This window comes from Palaemon carinicauda, chromosome 23, assembly GCF_036898095.1.
Source record: "Palaemon carinicauda isolate YSFRI2023 chromosome 23, ASM3689809v2, whole genome shotgun sequence".
Classification (NCBI taxonomy): Eukaryota; Metazoa; Arthropoda; class Malacostraca; order Decapoda; family Palaemonidae; genus Palaemon; species Palaemon carinicauda.
The window spans coordinates 64,867,013-64,891,230 of record NC_090747.1 but is presented as its reverse complement, the minus strand read 5'-3'; the positions used below and the strand labels follow the sequence as shown (position 1 = coordinate 64,891,230).

The 24,218-nt window shown below is 45.5% G+C and overlaps 1 protein-coding gene across 1 annotated transcript in view; it reads left to right on the top strand.

Moving 5' to 3' along the window:
- The window catches only part of RpL24-like (ribosomal protein L24-like), a 29,198-nt gene extending 5,312 nt beyond the window's left edge, over positions 1 to 23,886 (top strand). The window contains exons 2-4 of the mRNA XM_068346999.1: positions 6,962 to 7,148; positions 15,121 to 15,278; positions 23,357 to 23,886. Of these exons, the coding sequence (XP_068203100.1) occupies positions 6,962 to 7,148; positions 15,121 to 15,278; positions 23,357 to 23,734 (723 nt within the window). The 3' untranslated portion in view covers positions 23,735 to 23,886. The remainder of the gene's footprint in view (positions 1 to 6,961; positions 7,149 to 15,120; positions 15,279 to 23,356) is intronic.
- Positions 23,887 to 24,218: the final 332 nt, after the last annotated feature.

The window sequence follows — 24,218 nt, the reverse complement described above, 5'->3', positions numbered from 1 at the left end:
ATATGTAAAGAATAGGTCAGACTATTCGGTGTATATTTACACAAAAGAAAAATGCACTTTTTCAATATTAAACTTACCCGATAATCATGTAGCTGTCAACTCCGTTGCCCGACAGAATTCTATGGAGGGATACGCCAGCTATCACAATACTAGAAGGGGGTGTACTTACAGCGCCACCTGTGGCCAGGTACTATAGTACTTCTTGTTGACACCTCTTCAATTTTTCCTCTGTCGTGCTTCTGGCAAGACGTTCTGGGATACGCTTATGATCTTCGAGTTTTTTCACGGCTAATTGGTGAAGTATTCTCTCAGATTTCGGCTGTCGCTTTACTGGAAACCTTCTTATATTAGCTTAGATAGCTTTTATATAGTACTAATTAACGGTTATCGATCTTTTGCTTGATTTTGGAACCCCCCTTGGCTAACTCTTTGGATTCAAGATGTCTGACATTTCGCAAGCCCCCACCCATAGACGATGTAGGTCTTGTAATAGGCGTATTCCGAAGGCCTCGGTAGATCCTCACACCGCTTGTTCTGACTGTAGGGACAGGCCCTGTCAGTTAGAAAATCGATGTGAGGAATGCGCCGGACTTTCGGAACTTGAATTTGTCCGTCTTTTGAAATATTCAACTAAGTTAGAGAGAGGTAGAGTTAGGAGGAGTTCTTCTCACTCTTCACTTTTTTCCTCACCTCATGATCCCCTACCTTTTCCTACCCCTGTAGTGGCTACCCCCGAACCTACTATTTGCCCTCAGCCTGATATGTCTGTTGTTTTGCGTGCTATTCAGGCCTTAGGCGATAAAGTAGAGTCAGTGGTAAGTGATCACAAGTCTCTTATGGCCGAGGTCAAGGAACTGAAGGTCAAGAGTGCAGTGGGTGGGATTAGTGCCAGTGCTGTGACGAGTGCTAGTGTCAGTGCAGTGCCAAGTGCTAGTGCCAGTGTCAGTGTGGTGCGTGAGGATACTTCTATGCGTGCCTGTCGTCCTCCCAGTCCGGGACCTCTTGCAAGCTCCCAAGCCCAGGGGAGAAGCAATGTCGAAGGGCAAAAGGGTTCGGCAGGCCTTGATCGGCGCAATGAAGTATCCTCGGTGGTTGCGGGCGTGTCTTCCAAAGACCGTCACTCCCACCTGCAGACGATTGAGCCCGTCTTCCGCTCGTCCGCTGATCAATTGTCAGGCAAGAAACGTTGGACTCAGGTCTCTAGACCACTCAAACGTAGAGTCCAGTCCGCGAGTGCTCAGCCAGGCTGCAGTTATTGGCTCAGCTCTGACTCGCCGCAGTCATCAGTCGACTGCACTCCGCCCAAGAGGAGTAAGGTTCTGCCACAACAGAGCTCGACTGTTAAGGCTTTACCTCAACCTACTGTAGTTTCTGCCGACCCCAAGTGGACTCTACTACAGTCCATGCAAGCACAGCTTTCGGACTTAATGCGTGAGTGTCGGGCTGAGAGTGTTGCGCCTCCGCCTCCGCCTGCACTCCCTCCGCCTGCGCTCGCTCCGCCTGATCGCAGTACCACCTGCCAGGCGTACGATGTTGAGCCACGTTCTGAGTTTGCTGTTCCCAGTGGTGTTCAGCCTCCGCCTTCCTTAAGGCAACCTTTACTATGGGATCAGGAGGATTATACCACTCTTCCTCCGCCTCCTCTTGCTGCTCCACCAGTGATGCAACGCTCGGTTGAGGTACAACAACCTCCCCCGTCCATGAGTCAGTCTCCTCAGCTCTCGCTGCAGCGAGCTCAACCCTCCACAAGGCAAGCACCACAACACCTTAGCCTTGCGCCTCAGGAGCCTCAGCTTGCGAGACATTTACCTTGTTCTGCGCAGCCTCTACCTCATCGCGCTCCGCTCACACCGCAGGAACAGGAACTTGCTACTCCGCTTCCGCCAACCGCTCAGCAAGCGCAACCCTTGGGTTCAACCACTCATGCCAGGAGTCAGCCTCCTCCACCCATGCGCCTTCCTTCTGCTTCGTCTGTTGTTCAGCCTTTGCAGTCTGAGCCTCAGGTTTTCCCTCAACAGATACTTGAAGAGGAAACCACTAATATTGTTCCTACTCGTTCTGACTCTGCTGTTCAGCTTTCTTGTCCGATCTCTTCGCTTCACTCTGGTAATGAGGCTTCTGATGATGAGGCGGCACACCTGGATCCCTCGTCAGACGTGGATGAATCCAAGCCTTCTCCACAGTCTATTGACTTTCGTAAGGTCTTGGCTCTGCTTAGGGAGGTTTACCCAGACCACTTTGTCTCTGCTATTCCCCGCTCTCCACCATCTGAGTTTTCGCTGGGCATACAACAAGCTAAGTCCACCTATACTAAGCTAGTCCTAGCAAGGTCCTCTAAGAGAGCGTTAAGGATCTTAGGGGAGTGGATGCAGACTAAGCAACACCTTGGCAAAACTTCTTTCATGTTTCCTCCGACTAAGCTCACTTCGAAAGCGAGCGTTTGGTATGCCACAGGAGAAGCACCAGGCTTGGGAGTACCTGCCTCTGCCCAGGCTGACTTCTCAAGTCTGGTAGACTCGCCTCGGAGAACTGCAATGAGGCGCTCTAAGGTTTGCTGGACCTTCTCAGACCTTGATCACTTCCTGAAGGGAGTATTTAGAGCATTTGAGATGTTCAACTTTCTAGACTGGTGCCTGGGGGCCCTCAGCAAGAAGACCTCACCTGCGGACAAGGATTCTGCCATGCTTTTAATGTCCTGCATGGATAAGGCCATTAGGGATGGATCTGGTGAGCTTGCGTCGATGTTTGTATCAGGGGTTCTGAAGAAAAGGGAACAGCTGTGTACCTTCCTTTCCTCCAGCATTACACCTTGTCAAAGGTCACAACTCCTTTTTGCTCCGCTCTCGAAGTTCCTCTTCCCCGAAGAGCTGGTTAAGGACTTGTCTGCTGCCCTGATACAAAAGGACACACACGATCTTGTAGCCTCATCGGCTCGTAAGTCTAAGGTTGCTACCTCAGTCCCCAGGACTTATCGCTCCCCAGTGGCTGATACCCCTGCTACGAGGTTCATACCGCCCTTTCGTGGTAGAGCCCCAAGCCGAGGAAGCTCCCGTCCAGACTCTTCCAGGAGCAAGTCTAGGAAAGGCTCCAAGACCTCTAAAGGAAAAAACTGACTCTCCGCATCTCCAGACAGCAGTAGGAGCCAGACTCAAGATCTTCTGGCAAGCCTGGGAAAAGAGAGGTGCAGACGCCCAGTCTGTCAGTTGGCTGAGGGAGGGTTACACGATTCCATTCTTCCTCAAACCACCTCTGACCATATCTCCCATCAACCTCTCTCCCAACTACAAAGAAGAGGACAAGAGGCTAGCATTGCACCAGGAGGTGTCGCTACTTGTGCAGAAGAAGGCAGTGGTTATAGTCCGGGATCATCAATCCCCGGGCTTCTACAACCGTCTCTTTCTAGTGGCCAAGAAGACAGGAGGTTGGAGACCGGTGCTGGACGTCAGCGCGCTCAACGCGTATGTCACCAAGCAGACGTTCACGATGGAGACGACGAAGTCGGTCCTAGCAGCGGTCAGGCAGGAGGACTGGATGGTCTCGTTGGACTTGAAAGATGCCTACTTTCACGTTCCTATTCATCCAGACTCCCAACCTTTCCTGAGATTCGTTTTTGGAAAGGTTGTCTACCAATTCCAAGCCCTGTGCTTTGGCCTAAGCACAGCTCCTATGGTGTTCACTCATCTGATGAGGAATATAGCAAAATTCCTCCACCTTTCGGACATCAGAGCCTCCCTCTACTTAGATGACTGGCTGTTGAGAGCCTCCACGAGTCGTCGCTGTCTGGAGAGTCTCAACTGGACTTTAGACTTAATCAGAGAACTGGGTCTGTTAGTCAACATAGAAAAGTCTCAGCTCATTCCCTCCCAATCCATTGTGTACCTGGGAATGGAGATTCGGAGTCAGGTTTTTCGGGCTTTTCCATCGGCCCCCAGGATAAGCCAAGCCCTAGAGTGCATCATGAGCATGCTGAAGAGGAGCAGTTGCTCGGTGAGACAGTGGATGAGTCTCACAGGGACCCTTTCATCACTGGCCCTGTTCGTCGAACTAGGGAGACTCCACCTCCGCCCTCTTCAATTCCATCTTGCAGCTCATTGGGACAAGGGTTCGACTCTCGAAGCAGTCTCTATCCCAATCACCCAAGAGATGAAGACCACTCTCTTGTGGTGGAAGAACAATCTCCTTCTCAGGGAGGGCCTATCGTTGGCTATTCAGACCCCCAATCTTCATCTCTTCTCAGATGCATCGGACTCGGGCTGGGGTGCGACCTTGAACGGACGGGAATGCTCGGGAACATGGAACGAGGAACAAGGAAGGCTCCACATCAACTGCAAGGAGCTACTAGCAGTTCATTTAGCCCTGCTGAACTTCAAGTCCCTCCTGCTAGGCAAAGTGGTGGAGGTGAACTCAGACAACACCACAGCCTTGGCTTACATCTCCAAGCAAGGAGGGACCCATTCGAGGAGCCTATACGAGATCGCAAGGGACCTCCTCATTTGGTCAAGAGGTCTAAACCTCACTCTGGTCACGAGGTTCATTCAGGGCAATATGAACGTCTCAGCAGATCGCCTAAGCAGAAGGAATCAGGTCATTCCCACGGAATGGACCCTCCACAAGAGTGTGTGCAACAAACTTTGGACCTTGTGGGGTCAACCTACCATAGATCTGTTTGCCACCTCCATAACCAAGAGACTTCCGCTGTACTGTTCCCCTGTTCCAGACCCTGCAGCAGTTCATGTGGATGCTTTTCTACTGAACTGGTCCCATCTCGACCTTTACGCATTCCCACCGTTCAAGATAATAAACAAAGTTCTGCAGAAATTCATCTCGCACGAAGGGACACGGCTGACGCTGGTTGCTCCCCTTTGGCCTGCAAGAGAATGGTTCACAGAGGTACTTCAATGGCTAGTCGACATCCCCAGGACTCTACCTCTAAGAGTGGACCTTCTACGTCAACCTCACGTAGACAGGTTGCATCCAAACCTCCACGCTCTTCGGCTGACTGCCTTCAGACTGTCGAAAGATTCGCTAGAGCTAGAGGCTTTTCGAAGGAGGCAGCCAGTGCGATTGCCAGAGCAAGAAGGGTTTCCACTCGTAGAGTCTACCAATCTAAGTGGGAAGTCTTCCGGAGCTGGTGTAGAGCCAATTCAATATCCTCTACCAATACCTCTGTGACCCAAATAGCTGACTTCCATCTACATCTTAGGAATGAGAGATCCCTTTCAGCCCCTACGATTAAAGGGTATAGGAGTATGTTGGCTTCAGTTCTCCGCCACAGAGGTTTGGACCTTTCTTCCAACAAGGACCTTCAAGACATCCTTAAGTCTTTTGAGACGTCTAAGGAGCGTCGTCTATCCACTCCAGGCTGGAACCTAGACGTAGTCTTAAGGTTCCTTATGTCTCCTAGGTTCGAACCTCTCCAGTCAGCTTCCTTCAAGGACCTTACCCTCAAGACACTTTTTCTCGTCTGCCTTGCAACAGCTAAGAGAGTCAGTGAGGTTCATGCCTTCAGCAAGAACATTGGTTTCACGACCGAATCTGCAACATGTTCTTTTCAGCTCGGATTCCTAGCAAAGAACGAGCTTCCTTCACGTCCTTGGCCTAGATCGTTTGAAATACCTAGCCTCTCCAGCATGGTAGGTAACGAACTAGAGAGAGTTCTTTGCCCTGTCAGAGCTCTCAAGTATTATCTTAAGAGGTCTAAACCTATTCGAGGACAGTCAGAAGCCTTATGGTGTGCCATCAAGAAACCTTCGAGGCCCATGTCCAAGAACGGGGTTTCGTATTATATAAGGCTTCTGATTAGAGAAGCCCATTCTCACTTAAAGGAGGAAGACCTTGCATTGCTGAAGGTAAGGACCCACGAAGTAAGAGCCGTAGCTACTTCGATGGCCTTTAATAAAAACCGTTCTCTGCAGAGCATAATGGATGCAACCTATTGGAGGAGCAAGTCAGTGTTTGCATCATTTTATCTTAAAGATGTCCAGTCTCTTTACGAGAACTGCTACACCCTGGGACCATTCGTAGCAGCGAGTGCAGTAGTAGGTGAGGGCTCAGCCACTACATTCCCTTAATCCCATAACCTTTTTTTAACCTTTCTCTTGAATGCTTTTATTGTTGTTTTTATGGTTGTTACGGTAGGCTAAGAAGCCCTCCGCATCCTTTTGATTTGGCGGGTGGTCAATTCATTCTTGAGAAGCGCCTGGGTTAGAGGTTGTGAAGAGGTCCTTTAGTAGGGGTTGCAGCCCTATATACTTTAGCACCTTTGGGTTGATTCAGCCTCCAAGAGGAACGCTGCGCTCAGTAAGGAAGGCGAACTTAAAAAAGAGGCAGAGTAACGGTTCAATTCGACTTCCTTACCAGGTACTTATTATTTCATTGTTATTTGAGATAACTGTTATATGAAATATGGGATACTTAGCTATCCTTTAATCTTGTACACTGGTTTTCACCCACCTCCCTGGGTGTGAATCAGCTACATGATTATCGGGTAAGTTTAATATTGAAAAATGTTATTTTTATTAGTAAAATAAATTTTTGAATATACTTACCCGATAATCATGATTTAATTGACCCTCCCTTCCTCCCCATAGAGAACCAGTGGACCGAGGAAAAATTGAAGAGGTGTCAACAAGAAGTACTATAGTACCTGGCCACAGGTGGCGCTGTAAGTACACCCCCTTCTAGTATTGTGATAGCTGGTGTATCCCTCCATAGAATTCTGTCGGGCAACGGAGTTGACAGCTACATGATTATCGGGTAAGTACTGTATATTCAAAAATTTATTTTACTAATAGAAATAACATATTTAGCCAGTCAAAGGAACCAATAACTCTAGTATTAGTATGCAAATTTGTGTTGCTTAACCATTTTTGTAATACTGTGCTCATAATCCTTTGAATAGCCTAAGCATGCCCTTGAAATATATGCTATACGCATTCTCTAAATTTTTTTTCTCTTAAAGATTTTCAGATTTTGCCGGTCTAAATGCCGCAGGCTGTTCAACAGGAAGAAGAACCCGAGGAAGACCCGCTGGACAAAGTCCTTCCGTAAAGCAGCAGGAAAGGAGTTGGCAGTCGATCCTTCCTTCGAGTTTGAGAAAAGACGACATGTTCCCATCAAGTACAACAGAGAGTTGTGGGCTAAGACTTGTAAGTGCTTGTTACTTTGAGATTATTTTCATGGATGGTTACCTTTCAGGTACAGTACCATTGTTACCATATTATCATTATTGTTGTCATCGTCATCCGTAACCACTTTAGTTTACTGCCGGACAAAGCCCGAGACATGTCCTTCCACTCCCGTCTGTTTATGGTCTTTCTTTATCTGTCTAAATAGAAACAAAATACCCTGTGTAGCATTGGTGTTATCTGTGCTCCTTGAGTGATGCTCCGTAGGTATTACTTGAAAGTTTTTGCAACATTCTTTCGGCCCATAGATGCTCTCACTTTCTATACGGCTACTAAACCCTTGCTTGCTCCCGCTTCCTTCTTTTGTGTTGCTATCCAGCTTCTTAGCTCTTCATTCATATTGCAAGTGTACTCTAAAGAGCCTTCCAGGTCCCAGTGTCTGTCTCTGGCCATATTCATAAACCATAGAATCAAACAACCAGAATTTTAAGTGTCATTTTTCAATATTAAACTTACCCGATAATCATGTAGCTGTCAACTCCGTTGCCCGACAGAATTCTATGGAGGGATACGCCAGCTATCACAATACTAGAAGGGGGTGTACTTACCAGCGCCACCTGTGGCCAGGTACTCAATCATTTGTTGTTGACACCTCCTCAATTATTCCTCTGTCGTGCTTCCGGCTAGACGTTCTGGGATACGCTTATGGTCTTCGAGTTTATTCATGGATATTTGGTGAAGTATTCTCTTAGATTAACGGCTGTCGCTTTACTGGAATCCTTTTTATATTAGCTAGATAGCTTTTATATAATACTGATTAACGGTTAATGAATTTTTGCTTGTTTTTGGATCACCCTTTGGCTAACTCTTTGAAACAAGATGTCTGACGTTTCGCAAGCCCCCTCCCATAGACGATGTAGGTCTTGCAATAGGCGTATTCCGAAGGCCTCGGTAGATCCTCACACCGCTTGTTCTGACTGTAGGGACAGGCCCTGTCTATTAGAAAATCGATGTGAGGAGTGCACCGGACTTTCGGAATTGGAATTTGTCCGTCTTTTAAAATATTCATATAAGTTAGAGAGAGGTAGAGTTAGGAGAAGTTCTTCTCACTCTTCTATGTTTTCCTCACCTCATGATCCCCTACCTTTTCCTACCCCTGTAGTGGCTACTCCTGAACCTACTGTGTGCCCTCCGCCTGATATGTCAATTGTTTTGCGTGCTATTCAGGCTTTAGGAGATAAAGTAGAATCAGTGGTAAGTGACCATAAGTCTCTGATGGCCGAGGTTAAAGAACTGAAGGTCAAGAGTGCAGTGGGTGGAAATAGTGCCAGTGCTGTGACGAGTGCTAGTGTCGGTGCAGTGCCAAGTGCTAGTGGTGCCAGTGTGGTGCGTGAGGATTTTTCTGTGCGAGCCAGTCGTCCTCCCAGTCCGGGACCTCTTGCAAGCTCCCATGCCCAGGGGAGAAGCAATGTCGAAGGGCTTAAGGGTTCGACAGGCCTTGTTAGGCGCACAGAATTATCCTCGGTGGTTGCGGGCGTGTCTTCCTTAGACCGTCACTCCCACCTGCAGACGATTGAGCCCGTCTTCTCGTCCGCTGATCAACTAGCAGGGAAGAAACGTTGGTCTCAGGTCTCGAGACCGCTTAAACGTAGAGTTCAGTCCGCGAGTGCTCAGCCAGGTTGCAGTCATTGGCTCAGCTCTGACTCGCCTCAGTCATCGGTCGACTGTACTCCGCCCAAGAGGAGTAAGGTTCTGCCAAAACAGAGCCCGACTGTGACTTTACCTCAGTCTGTTATCGTTTCTGCCGACCCCAAGTGGACCCTGCTTCAGTCCATGCAACCTCAGCTTTCGGACTTGATGCGTGAGTGTCGGGCTGAGAGTGTTGCACATCCTCCTCCGCCTACACTCCCTCCACCTGTACTCGCTCCGCCTGTGCTCGCCCAGCCTGCACCTGCTCCGCCTGGTCGCAGCACCATCTGCCAGGCGTACGATGTTGAGCCACTTTCGGAGTTCGCTGTTCCCAGTGTTGTTCAGCCTCAGCCTTCTTTAAAGCAACCCTTGCTTTGGGATCAGGAGAGTTATGCCACTCTTCCTCCGCCTCCCCTTGCTGCTCCACCAGTGGTGCAACTCTCGGTTGGGGTACAACAACCTCTCCCCTCCGTGAGTCTGTCTGCTCAACCATCGCTGCAGCGAGCTCAACCCTCCTCTAGGCAAGCTCCTCTACACCCTGGACTTGCGCCTCAGGAGCCTCAGCTTGCGAGAACTTTACCTTGTTCTGCGCAGCCTCAACCTCTTCATGCTCCACTCATCTCACAGGAACAGGAACGAACTACTCCGCCTCCGTCCTCCGCTCAGCTTGTGCAATCCTTGGGTTCAACTCTTGCTAGGAGTCAACCTCCTTCACCCATGCGCCTGCCTTCTGCTTCGTCTGTTGTTCAGACTTTGCAGTCTGAGCCTCAGGTTTTCCCTCAGGAAGAGGAAACCGCTGTTATTGTTCCTACCCGTTCTGACTCTGCGGTTCAGCATTCTGGTCCGATCGCTTCGCTACCCTCTGTTGATGAGGTGTCGGATGATGATGAGGCACACCTTGATCCCTCATCAGACGTGGAAGAGTCTAAGCTTTCTCCATTGTCGATTGATTTTCGCAAGGTCTTGGCTCTACTCAGGGAGATTTACCCAGACCACTTCGTCTCTGCTATTCCCCGCTCTCCTCCATCTGAGTTTTCGCTGGGCGTACAACAGGCTAAGTCCAACTATACTAAGCTTGTCCTAGCTAGATCCTCCAAGAGGGCTTTAAGGATCTTAGGGGAGTGGCTTCAGTCTAAACAACACCTTGGCAAGACTTCCTTCATGTTCCCTCCAACGAAGCTCGCTTCGAAAGGTTGCGTTTGGTATGCCACAGGGGAAGCACCAGGCTTGGGAGTACCTGCCTCTGCCCAGGCTGACTTCTCAAGTCTGTTGGACTCGCCTCGGAGGACTGCGATGAGACGCTCGAAGGTTTGTTGGACCTTCTCAGACCTGGATCATCTTCTGAAAGGGTTGTTCAGAGCTTTCGAAATGTTCAACTTTCTCGACTGGTGCCTGGGAGCCCTCAGCAAGAAAACCTCTCCTGCGGACAAAGATTCTGCCATGCTAATTATGTCCTGCATGGATAAGGCCATCAGAGATGGATCGGGTGAGCTAGCGTCGTTATTTGTATCAGGGGTGTTGAAGAAAAGGGAGCAACTGTGTACCTTCCTCTCCGCCAGCATTACACCGTGCCAACGGTCACAACTCCTTTTTGCTCCCCTCTCAAAGTTCCTCTTTCCTGAGGAGCTAGTTAAGGACTTGTCGGCTGCCCTGATACAGAAGGACACGCACGATCTTGTAGCCTCATCGGCTCGTAAGTCTAAGGTTACCACCTCTGTCCCCAAGACTTATCGCTCCCCAGTGGCTGATACCCCGGCTACGAGGTTCATACCGCCCTTTCGTGGTAGAGCCCCCAGCCGAGGAAGCTCCCGTCCAGACTCTCACAGGAGCAGGTCTAGGAAAGGACCCAGGACATCTAAGGGAAAGAACTGACTCTCAGATTCTCCAGACAACAGTAGGAGCCAGACTCAAGATCTTCTGGCAAGCCTGGGAGAAGAGAGGTGCAGACGCACAGTCTGTCAGTTGGCTGAGGTACGGTTACAGGATTCCATTCTGCCTCAAACCGCCTCTGACCACATCGCCCATCAACCTCTCTCCCAACTACAAAGAAGAGGACAAGAGGATAGCATTGCAACAGGAGGTGTCGCTACTTGTGCAGAAGAAGGCAGTGGTTATAGTCCGGGACCATCAATCCCCGGGCTTCTACAACCGTCTCTTTCTTGTGGCCAAGAAGACAGGAGGTTGGAGACCGGTGCTGGACGTCAGCTCTCTCAACGAGTATGTCACCAAGCAGACGTTCACAATGGAGACGACCAAGTCGGTCTTAGCAGCGGTCAGACAGGAGGACTGGATGGTCTCGTTGGACTTGAAAGATGCATAATTTCACGTTCCCATTCATCCAGACTCCCAACCTTTCCTGAGATTCGTTTTCGGAAAGGTTGTCTATCAGTTCCAAGCCCTGTGTTTTGGCCTAAGCACAGCTCCTATGGTCTTTACTCATCTGATGAGGAATGTAGCGAAATTCCTTCACTTATCGAACATCAGAGCCTCCCTCTACCTAGACGACTGGCTGTTGAGAGCCTCCACGAGTCGTCGTTGTCTGGAGAACCTCTCTTGGACTTTAGATCTAATCAGAGACCTAGGTCTATTAGTCAATATAGAGAAATCTCAACTCATTCCCTCCCAATCCATTGTGTACCTGGGAATGGAGATTCAGAGTCGGGATTTTCGGGCTTTTCCATCGGCCCCCAGGATAAACCAAGCCCTAGAGTGCATCATGAGCATGCTGAAGAGGAGCAATTGCTCAGTGAGACAGTGGATGAGTCTCACAGGGACCCTCTCATCACTGGCCCTGTTTGTCGAGCTAGGGAAACTCCACCTCCGCCCTCTTCAATTCCATCTGGCAGCTCATTGGGACAAGGGCTCGACTCTAGAAGCAGTCTCTATCCCTATCAACCAAGAGATGAAGACCACTCTCCTGTGGTGGAAGCACAATCTCCTTCTCAAGGAGGGTCTATCATTGGCCATCCAGACCCCCCATCTTCATCTCTTCTCGGATGCATCGGACTCGGGCTGGGGTGCGACCTTGGACGGACGGGAATGCTCAGGAGTATGGAACAAGGAACAAGGATTACTCCACATCAACTGCAAGGAACTGTTAGCAGTTCATCTTGCCCTGTTGAACTTCAAGTCCCTCCTGCTAGGCAAAGTGGTGGAGGTGAATTCAGACAACACCACAGCCTTGGCTTACATCTCCAAGCAAGGAGGGACCCATTCGAGGAGCCTTTACGAGATCGCAAGGGACCTCCTCATTTGGTCAAGAGGTCTAAACCTCACACTGGTCACGAGGTTCATCCAGGGCGATATGAATGTTTCAGCGGATCGCCTCAGCAGAAGGAATCAGGTCATTCCCACGGAATGGACCCTCCACAAGAGTGTGTGCAACAGACTTTGGACCTTGTGGGGTCAACCTACCATAGATCTGTTTGCCACCTCCATCACCAAGAGACTTCCGCTTTATTGTTCCCCTGTTCCAGACCCTGCAGCGGTTCATGTGGATGCTTTTCTTCTGAACTGGTCCCATCTCGACCTGTACGCATTCCCTCCGTTCAAGATAATAAACAAAGTTCTGCAGAAATTTGTCTCGCACGAAGGGACACGGCTGACGCTGGTTGCTCCCCTTTGGCCTGCAAGAGAATGGTACACAGAGGTACTTCAATGGCTAGTCGACTTCCCCAGGACTCTACCTCTAAGAGTGGACCTTCTACGTCAACCACACGTAGACAGGTTGCACCCAAACCTCCACGCTCTTCGACTGACTGCCTTCAGACTGTCGAAAGATTCGCTAGAGCTAGAGGCTTTTCGAAGGAGGCAGCCAGTGCGATTGCCAGAGCTAGAAGAATTTCCACTCGTAGAGTCTACCAGTCTAAGTGGGAGGTCTTCGGAAGCTGGTGTAGAGCCAATTCAATATCCTCTACCAATACCTCTGTGATCCAAATAGCTGACTTCCTTCTTCATCTTAGGAATGAGAGATCCCTTACAACACCTACGATTAAAGGATATAGGAGCATGTTGGCATCAGTTCTCCGCCACAGGGGTTTGGACCTGTCTTCCAACAAGGACCTTCAAGACATTCTCAAGTCTTTTGAGACGTCTAAACAACGTCGTCTTTCCACTCCAGGCTGGAATCTAGACGTAGTCTTAAGGTTCCTTATGACATCTAGGTTCGAACCTCTCCAGTCAGCTTCCTTCAAGGATCTTACCCTCAAGACTGCTTTTCTCGTTTGCCTTGCAACAGCTAAGAGAGTCAGTGAGGTTCATGCCTTCAGCAAGAACATTGGTTTCACAACCGAGTCTGCATCATGTTCTTTTCAGCTTGGATTCCTAGCAAAGAACGAGCTTCCTTCACGTCCTTGGCCTAGATCGTTCGAAATACCTAGCCTCTCCAACATGGTAGGTAACGAACTAGAGAGAGTTCTTTGCCCTGTCAGAGCTCTCAAATATTATCTGAAGAGGTCTAAACCTATTCGAGGACAGTCAGAAGCCTTATGGTGTGCCATCAAGAAACATTCGAGACCCATGTCCAAGAATGGGCTTTCGTACTATATAAGGCTTCTGATCAGAGAAGCACATTCTCACTTAAAGGAGGAAGACCTTGCATTGCTGAAGGTAAGGACCCACGAAGTAAGAGCTGTAGCTACTTCGTTGGCCTTTAATAAAAACCGTTCTCTGCAGAGCATAATGGATGCAACCTATTGGAGGAGCAAGTCAGTGTTTGCATCATTTTATCTGAAAGATGTCCAGTCTCTTTACGAGAACTGCTACACCCTGGGACCATTCGTAGCAGCGAGTGCAGTAGTAGGTGAGGGCTCAGCCACTACATTCCCTTAATCCCATAACCTTTTTAACCTTTCTCTTGAATACTTTTATTGTTGTTTTTATGGTTGTTACGGTAGGCTAAGAAGCCTTCCGCATCCTTGGATTTGGCGGGTGGTCTATTCATTCTTGAGAAGCGCCTGGGTTAAAGGTTTGGTAGAGGTCCTTTAGTAGGGTTGCAACCCCTTGTACTTTGGCACCTTTGGGTTGATTCAGCCTCCAAGAGGAACGCTGCGCTCAGTAAGGAAGACGAACTTTAAATAAAAGGCAGAGTAACGGTTCTATTCGACTTCCTTACCAGGTACTTATTATTTCATTGTTATTTGAGATAACTGTTATATGAAATATGGGATACTTAGCTATCCTTTAATCATGTACACTGGTTTTCACCCACCTCCCTGGGTGTGAATCAGCTACATGATTATCGGGTAAGTTTAATATTGAAAAATGTTATTTTTATTAATAAAATAAATTTTTGAATATACTTACCCGATAATCATGATTTAATCGACCCTCCCTTTCCTCCCCAGAGAGAACCAGTGGACCGAGGAATAATTGAGGAGGTGTCAACAACAAATGATTGAGTACCTGGCCACAGGTGGCGCTGGTAAGTACACCCCCTTCTAGTATTGTGATAGCTGGCGTATCCCTCCATAGAATTCTGTCGGGCAACGGAGTTGACAGCTACATGATTATCGGGTAAGTATATTCAAAAATTTATTTTATTAATAAAAATAACATTTTCTAACAAACGTTGTAAGGGCAACAGATGTCTGATTTTACCTGGAATATCAAAAATAACTTTTATTTATTTGTTTATTTTTTTAAGTTTTTTTTTATGCAAAAAGGTATGTTGAAGAGTGAAGTAATATATACCCAAATTCCTTCCAAATAAAATACAGTATAGATACAGGATCATTGCCTCAGTGCGTTATCACAAATTCAAAAATGGAAACGTATTCTTAGGGTTTTTTTTTTTTTTGCATTTAGATCTAGTATAGTTTTCAACTCCAGTGATTAATAAGAGAATATGAAAAGCTGAAAATTTTCTTGCATATTTACTTGCTCGTTAATCTTAAACAGATTTACTTTTAGAGTATTGTACACTACTTGGCATTTGGACAGAAGTTTACTTCCAATTTGCTTTAGGAACTGATATTTTGCTATGCATTTGACCTTCACCGTTGATTCTCTGCATGAATTAACTACAATCATTCAAAATTTGTTGTACAGTACTGTATATCAATCTTATAATATATTTGATGTGTGGGACAATATGTATATAATGAGTATGCATGATATTTAATGTATGTAAATGTATTTATTATATAGTGAAGAGAAATAAGTTTTCAGTAACTTTAGTTTAGATTTACAATCATGCAAACAAAAAATAAAATCTGATAACCGTTTTTTTTTTTATAGAAGAAATATAAATTTTATGCTCTTGCAAAATTGCACTTGTAAAGGTTCTTTAATTTGCACTCAACAGTCGAGGCCGTAAAGAAAATCACAGAGATCCGCGAGAGAAGAGAGCGCAAGTTCGTGATGGATCGTCTGGTGAAAGACTTTGACAATCAGCGCCAAACCAATAAGAATCTCGTGAGAGATCACTTGTGTCTTGTTCGTTCTCCAGCAGCTGGGTTGAGAGTAAGTTTTAATGTTTTTTTTTTATGTTATTTACTCTAATGGTACTCACCAGGCTTGCAATGTATGTTGCAGGCCTCGGGTACTTTTTTTTAAGTACTTCAGTACTCAATCCTTCTCTTAGGAATGGTCTTTGGTCCCATATGAAGGTTTAGAAGTCATTGCAAGTAAAATTATTTCGCAGGCTGTGCTGTTTTGAGTTTAATAAGATCAGGCACAATGTAATGATCAAGCAGATTTTGGTTGGTGTCTGCTCATGAAGAAGCTATTATTAAATTGTATGTGATACTTTATCAAATGTTTGTCTGCATAGTACTGTATAGTGCTGTAGGTTTGAATTGAGAAATGTTACTTTGCCATGAAAAATATGGTAATGTATTTTGCTATCACGATGCCAAAGCAAACTTTCATTGGTGCATTTTTCATACTTTCTGTGACCATATTTTGGTGATTAGATTTAAATAATGTAATTTCAGCACTAGTAATTTATTTAGTGGGTTTTGTAGGGGCTGGCATATGTGGAATTAAGGAAAAAAATATACCATTAATTTTAACATAAATAATCAATTTATTGAGACGCTCACAGTTATTTGTTTGGTCTTACACACACACAAACCTTCCTTTCTTTAATGTGGATATTAGGTCCGGTGTAGCAGGAATCTAGCCATAAACTGTTAAATGAGGTTAACGACCCCCCACTAGTTAGTTGGGGGAGGGTAGACTAACCCCCTCCCCCCTGCTCACACTTACCCAGTGCATTACGTCACTTTTGGTTTTGGCTAGGTAGAGTGAAGACGTGCCGTCTCTCGCTCCTGTAAACCCAGTTGTCTCTGGCCGTAAGCTCATTTGGTTTTCTTTCTTCTTGTACCTTTTTTTTTTCTCCAAAGACTACTAATATGCAGGTTTGTCCAAGCATATCTGGCTTCTCTTGAGGCACATTTATGTCAACATGGGAGACTGATCTTCACAACCTTTTTCTTGCGTACAGAAGACAATCACGTACTCGGGTCTCTCCCTGTGAAGAGTGTCGTTATTGATCATTCCTAATCGGGTTGTTGAATCAGTAGAACTTCAAAAGTTCAAAGTTGGAGCAAATGCTTTTTTGTTGACCAGATGGACATGAGTCTTTTTATAGTTTATATATGACATTTTTGTTGTTGACGTTGTTAATAGTTTATATATGATATATTTCTTTTGACATTACTTTTTTTAGAATGATTTATTGTTAATTTGTTCTCTTCAGTTATTTATTTCCTTATTTCCTTTCCTCACTGGGCTATTTTTCCCTATTGGAGCCCCTGGGCTTATAGCATCTTGCTTTTCCAATTAGGGTTGTAGCTTGGATAGTAATGATAATAATCCTCCCAGTGGGAGTGGTACGGTAGGTGACTGAAGATAAGTCTAAAAGGGATTCTTCGCCTTTATGATTTTCATCCAGCAACTTGTTCCCTCCCCGCTTTCTCTGCTCGTTTAGCCTCCTCCAGAGGGCGGTTGAGCAAAAGATGACCGTTTGACCCCGGACAACCCTCTGGTCCGGAGAAGGCCTTTGCTTCCCCGAGCATTGCGATGGCACCCTTTCCTTTAGGGTAGTCTACCTCTCTTGATGCTGTGTCAGGTTTGGCCTCCTTTGCAACTCTTGGTTTGTAGAGGTGCAGGAGTGCAGAGCTGCCTCCTTAGCGATTGGCCATGGCCTCTCCCCCCCTCCCTCCCCGCCCACCTGAGGAGTTGGTGGCCGTTTTTCTACAGAGTCCAAGCCATGCCCACAAATCCTAATGGGTTAGCACACACGCTGAGCTTGTTCAGCACAAAGTTATTGACTCCACTCTCCGAGGTGGATTGCCCTTCTCGCCAGCGTGAGAGGGCTTCCTCATGGTCTCCCCTCCGAGTGCCTTGGAAGAGGATTTTCGACTCGTTTATATGTCGTGCTCTAGTTCTGAGCTTTCTGGTGATCGTGACTGTCAACACCCTGTAGTCACAGCCCTTTCCTGCGTTATCTAAGGGGGAAGTGCTGGCAAGATTTAGTGTTCTTTAGTTATGACAGCTCGCACCTTTGCCTTGCTCGTCCCCGTTCGAATGCATGCACCTTGCATAATATTCAGTAGAAACGTAAGTTGTGAGAAGGCCATACAGTCTCTTTGCTAGCTGTTATGTTGGTGCAGGGCACTGGTTGATTATAGGCTAGAGATCGCCAGAGATGGTTGTCATTGATGGCTTGTGTAATCCAGATTGCTTCTCTTTTGATATTCTTGGTTGGGTTTCTGGAGAGGTGTTTGAATTTTGAGTTATCGGCCAAAATCATATTGAGTTATTCATGGTACTCCTCCGTATTCATGAGGACGAAGGTGGCGGTCTTATCTACATGACGTACGGTGACGCCTTTTAGCATTCTGAGGGCCTTGGCAGTATCCATCATCTCCTTCGTAACAATTCCACTTCAGTGTTGGCCCCGATCGCTGAGGGCTTCTGCCAAGAGTAGAGGGGCATCTGCTGTACGAGGGCTCCACTATGCTCAATTTCTTGCATGTTGTCAGGAGGAGTTTTGTTATGTAGTGGCAGTTCAGACCCAAATGTGGTACTGTATCTCTTCTTGAGCAGAGGTAAGGACATAATTTATGAGGTTTACATATTCTTTCATCTTCTCTAGGATCCTTAATTTGCCTCTGTTAATATTAATGAGTTTTTTTATTACTGTTTCAGCCAATTTTTCCAGGTTTTTCTTCTTTAGTTGATCAAGGAGGCAGGAGATATTGTCCAGGTAGGGTAGATCATTTTGTTGTTGGTGGTCGTTGTGTAGTTGGCCTTCGTTAGGGTCTTCAGTTACGCTGTGTTGTAAGGATTATTGTTTTCCTCTCAATGTATCCAAGGACCTCTTCACAAGATCGTGCTCGGTCAACAGCGCTGGTCTGGATATCAGCCCAATCACTCTCCAGGCGAATAAGTTGTGCATGAAGTTCTTTTTCATGCAGACCTGCCAGAGGTAACTGTCTTCCAGATACTTCCGACTGCCCTCAGGCAATCCATAACAAATGAAGACCCGACGTCAAAACAGGAATTTGAATATGAGCTCCAGCAAATGCCATCTCTCCTCGGTTCACTCTTGAAAATGAGCAGTAGACCTTCTCCCTGCTCGAAACTGGTTGACTTGAAGGGTTTACATAATTCTTTGTTTATGGAAACAAATTCCTCCCGGAGCCCAAATCTCTCTTCTGAACAAGAGAGGTGGTTATCAGGAGATAGGTCATTTCCTTACTAATATATATATGTATATGTATCTCTCTCTCTCTCTCTCTCTCTCTCTCTCTCTCTCTCTCTCTCTTTTTTTTTTTTTTTTAGATTTGTAATCTTTCTCTTTTTCGTGGTTGCACAATTACGATCATGCATTCTAGATCAGGCACTCTTCCCTGACCGGCGTCAATGACCTTCGGTATCAGGATGCCAGAAAACTTTAAAATCATTCATTCATTCATTCTTCCCTGACATTAGAAAGGAGGAATTTAGGTATGCCTGTGCAAAGCACTTGTCATTCCAAAGTTAAAAAGAAACACATTATGATGCATCTCCTTCCTGGTACAATACAGAGTTAACGAATTCACCAAGCATGTGCATGGCAGCAAATTGATTCCGCCCTGGTTGTGAAGTTTGAACTGTTTCATTCACATTCAGTGTTATTGAAATCTTTATGCCTGAAAATATCTGAATTTTATCCACCTCATTAAAGGAGTCAGTCAGCTCATGACAATCGAACGAAAGACTGCTAGGTAGGAGTTTTCAATAGATACTCCCACTATCTTTAATCTCCCATTGGTAGTGATAGAGTCAACTACTCCCTAAGAACAAAGAAAACAACAATTTTTTTAGCCCACATGCTGCACCACATGACCTTAGCCCTCTGGTCTGAGTTTGAAGGGTGCCAGCACATGAACTTCTTGGAGATGAGGGGAGCCTTCCACCAGTTCCTGACAGATCTTTCAGTGTTGTTTATGAGTGACAACACCACAGTAGTGGCTTACATAATCAAATAAGGTGGTACCTTTTTGCAGTCCATATGCCATATAGCACCAGAGATACTGAGATGAAGAGAAGACAACTCGATGTCCCTATCGGCCCGCTTCATTCTAGCCAAGAGGAATGTGCTCGCGGACAATCTGAGCAGAGCAGCTTAGATAGTGGGCTTTGAGTGGTCCTTGAATCGTCTAGTAGCCAACAGTCCTGATTTTGTGTGTTTGCGACATCCCTGAACTTTAGGCTCCCGCTTTACCGCTCCCTACGTTCTCTGGCAAGATGTTCCAACAACAGTGGGACAACATCCTTGTTTATGCCTTTCCCCAGCTCTGCCTGATGAGAAGAGTACTCAACAAGACCAGATCATCTGACAATCTCAATTACTCTCACATAGAGTGGTTCCCGGAACTTCCGAGAGAACTCCCTTCACGACTCGATCTACTCAAGCAGCCAATCACGAACATCTTCCACAAAGCCGTAGCTTCGCTACGACTTCACGTCTCAAGACTATACAGCATCTCCTCACTTAGAAAGGATTTTCGCAACTCGATGGCCGGACACCTTCAATGATCTTCAGCTTCAGTCTACCAGGCTATAAGTGGACTGTCTTTTGTGGTTGGTGTCGTGGAAGGGGTATCTCTCCCCTTGATGCCTCTATTCCAATAATAGCCAAGTTCCTTTTGCACCCTTGGAAGGATATGCTCCTCTCAGTTTCAGCAGTGGAAGGCTACCGCTCAGCCTTGAGCCTTGCCTTCAAACTGAAAGGAGTCAATATTTCTTCCTTGGAACTTTCTCTCCTCATACGAAGCTACGAGCTTACATGCCCCAGTTGGAAGTTAGACTTCCTCCATAGTCCTTCAGTCTCTGAAGTGTACTTCCTACGAACCATTATGCCAGGCAACAGATCGCCACCTTACTTTGAAGATGGAGTTCCTATTCGCCTTGGCTTTGGCCAAAAGAGTTGGTGAACTGCATGGTCTGGCCTACGACATCGCCCATTCTAGGGGATGGGATGGGGGGAGGTAATTCTCAACTTCATCCCTGAGTTCATAGCTAAGACTCAAAATCTGGGAGTAGTTGATCCTAGATTCGTGCCTCAACGGAGTGTGAGTCTTTATACTGTAATAGATGATCCATAATAATATGCCCAGTAAAGAGTTTGTGGTATTACCTCAAATGAAGATAAGCAGCTCACCCCCCTAGTGTCAGCACTCTTTGTCTGCACGAGGAGGGTCATGAAGAACACCATCTCTACTTGGATTTGTAGGGTCATTGACCTGGCTCCGAATCCCGACCACCCTCCAATACGACGACCCAGAGCTTGTGATGTTAGGGGCATTGCAACCTACCTACCATTTAAAAGAAATTACTATGTGTCGCGGGTGAGTGGAAGCATCGGACGAGATTCACCGCCCACTACCTGCAAGACGTGATCCACAGGAACATGGAGACGTTCTCCATTGGTCCTGTGGCGGGATAAATGCATAAGAATGAATGACACTTTCTTTCATCCTCCCCCTCCCTAGAGTAATCAACACCCAGGCTCATCTGCAAAGCTGGCCTCACCTATCTGCAGGGTAAACTGTTATCCTTGTGTAACCCATACCCCTAGCGAGGGGGGATTGGGTAATGTCTATGGTACCATCGGAAGATTACTACAACTCGAAGAGCTCTTACTTAGACAGTCACATTGGTAGCATCACAAGCACACAGCTTGCGTAGGTGTTTAGCTAGCCATAGGGTTTCTACTAGTTACGTGCAGAGCACGTACAGGGAAACCCTGGGTCAATGCCAAGAAGCCAGTTGGCACAGACTTCCACCCTCCTAAGGGATAAGTCATCCCCTATAAATAACGTTGGTTTGTATTAGTGACCGAACAAATGACCAATTTGGAAGTAATTTGTATTTTTCCTAACAATACAAATTTGCTATTTATACAGATTGGCCCACCAGCAAATATCCCCCTATAAGTCCTACCTCAAAGCATAAGTGGTTATTCAGCCCAGGTGCGTGAGTGAGCGGGGTAGCAGACTTCCCCTACCAACCCCGCTAGCTGTCAGTTGGGTGGTTAACCCTCTCTAAAAGTCTTATGGCTCGTCTTTCAGCGTCGCCAAATGTAGTATCCCCTATAGATAGCAACAGATTTGTATTGTTAGGAAAAATACAAATTACTTCCAAATTTGTCATTTTGTCAAAGTTGAAGACTTGCTGGGGACAGTAGCCTTCCTTGATAGTCAACTCGCTGAACGTTTTAACAAAGGCTTCGGTCACTTTCGTGTCGGAGCGGGCAGCCTCCCCATGCCGCACCACTGAAGGAATTTTTCAAACCACCCCCGAGAAGTCTTGAACTCTAGAGATGCCACCTGCGATATCCCCTCTCCTGTGTCTTTGGCCTGAGAACGCACGAGATCACCAAAAATGGCACTGGCCTTGTAGGAGATTGTCATCTCAGTGATTGTGTTTCCAGCGATTTCTTTGTTCTTAATCCAAAGGAGAAGCAGTCTCTCCAGCTCATCATGGTGGAGAAAACAGTCACGCCCTTAGAAGATGTAGCTGCTTTGATGGCTGCTTTCTGCTTGAGGTTGGTGCTTGTCGTCGATGTATTTCGGCCATTTTCCTTAGCGATCATACTCAACCGCATACCAGTCTCATACTTCTTGATTTTCTCCAGCTCCGTGTCCATAGTAAGCATCCTCTTCTTCTTTCCCTGAACATCAGCAACATTCCTAGGACCCTTGTCTAATAATGTATGAGTTGAAAAACATAACACGATACAGTACTGTACAGTAAACAAAACCATGAAATCGAAATCACCAACCCAAATCCAATATGAACAATAGTACTTCAGAATCGAAATGGTCGAGGAACTCCCATATGTTGGTGCATGATGAGATAGATGATGACCAATAGGCGAGTGGAAACTTTCGGTGGTAACTAGCATCAGAGTAGGGAGTTTACAGTTTGGCGCCATGCGAAATATGAAATTATCCTCCGCGGATGGGCAAATCTCGTTCTGTATCTCATTTCGTATTATGAGATTTTTTTCATAATAGGCGGAAAAATCTTCGCATTTCGTTTAGTATTATGAATTTTTTATTTACAGAAACTTTCGTATTAGGTATTACTGTGTGTGTACACAAACCTTTGCACGCATTTTGCCTGAGACATAGTCACAGATGTTTCACGTAGATATGTTCTTACACTCACTCACTGATGGAGACGACTAGCGAAATCTGACCGTTGGCCTTTGCATCAAAAGGCGTAGGAGATGATACAAATCTAGGTTCTTTACAATAACTTTACTCACCATCACTTACTACTCCCATAAGTCCTGTCTGAAATCAAAATGAAGTCGTAGTGAGTTGACGTGGGGCATTGCCTCCCTGCTATTGACTGGTAACAACCTGTTATTGTTAAAACTTTGAAATTTTTAAAAGCAGTGTTCCAGTTCTGCTGAAGTTGTACTTCTATGTGAATAACTCAGGTTTGTTTAGTTATGAAAAATACAAATTACTTTGTTATAAATGTTCTCCTTGATTGTTTATACATTGCAAAAAAAAAGTTTATTGGCGATTTTTTAAGGTTCTATGACTTAAAATTTGTCATCTTTCAAGTTAGTTGAGTATAGTTGGATTCATTTGGCTGGTTAATCTCCTTCCTTTTGATAATACTGTAATAACCCTCATTGTTAATGCCCTACTTAAGACTATTTCTTAATTGTATTGTTTCAATGAGGCCCAAGTTATAGAGGGGGCCTCGGTCGTGTGAGCCCTTTGCTGTATATTCTAAGTAACGAGTAATGGTTTTAATTAAACCTTTCTTTACTGATATTGATTACTTCATTGAAGATGGTACAAGTGAGGGATATACAATAGCTGTTGTTTGTTAATGTTTGTTTGTTTATTATTTTTTTTTTTTAACCTAAACACCGGACCCCAAAGTAGTTGTTGATTCGAGTGGCTACTTTAGAATAATACAGTAGTAATGTATTTATTAAAGGTCATGCTATGTGGATGTGTATCGAAATATTTCAATGTTGATTCTGTTGGTTTTGATATATTCATTTTCTGTTCTTTTAGAGAGGAAATGTCGTAATCAACGAGGAAGACCTCGAGGAGGATGTCATGCAAAGGATCATTGCCGAAGTGTCGAAGAAGACCAAATCGAAGAAGAAGCGTACAGAAGAGAAGACCTTGGTTGAGGAAGAAGACATGTCTGAGGAAGAAAAAATTGAGGAAGATGATGACAACAACAAAGAAAAGGATTCTGACGCGGAAAGTGATGATGATGATGGCGACGATAATGAGGAGGATGAAGACGATGATGATGATGATGATGATGATGATGATGATGATGACGATGATGAAGATAAGGATGAGGGGGAAGATGACAACGATGATGAGGACATGGACAGTGATGTTGAGATGGACGAGGAGGAGGAGGAGACTAAAGAGTAAATGGTGCATTTTTGCGTTTCGTTTATATGTTTTATAGATTTTAAAGTGACTGAAAAGCTGTGATTGTTGCATAGAATACATTATGATATTTTCAATGTACGTTCCATAATGCAAACATACAGTACTGTATGATAATAAAAATTTTGAGATGATTAGTGCATATTATTTGCCTGTAAGAGCAATGATAGTGAATACAGTATTTAGACTTTTTTAAAAGCCCTGAATGATATTTTGATTCTTGGGTTAGGTCATCAAGTTACTCTTGAAATGTATAGTACATTATTGGTATTTCTTGTTTTATTAGTATCGTTCAGATAATACAATAATAATTTTGATGAACAATAATGTGGAAATATACACAATACTGTACATGAAGGGTTCAAGATGATTTGGTAATACAGTACAGTATTTGCAAATTTCTATCAAATTAGAGAGAACTTCAACACTAATCTATAATGTCGTTTTAATCATGCATTATTAATAT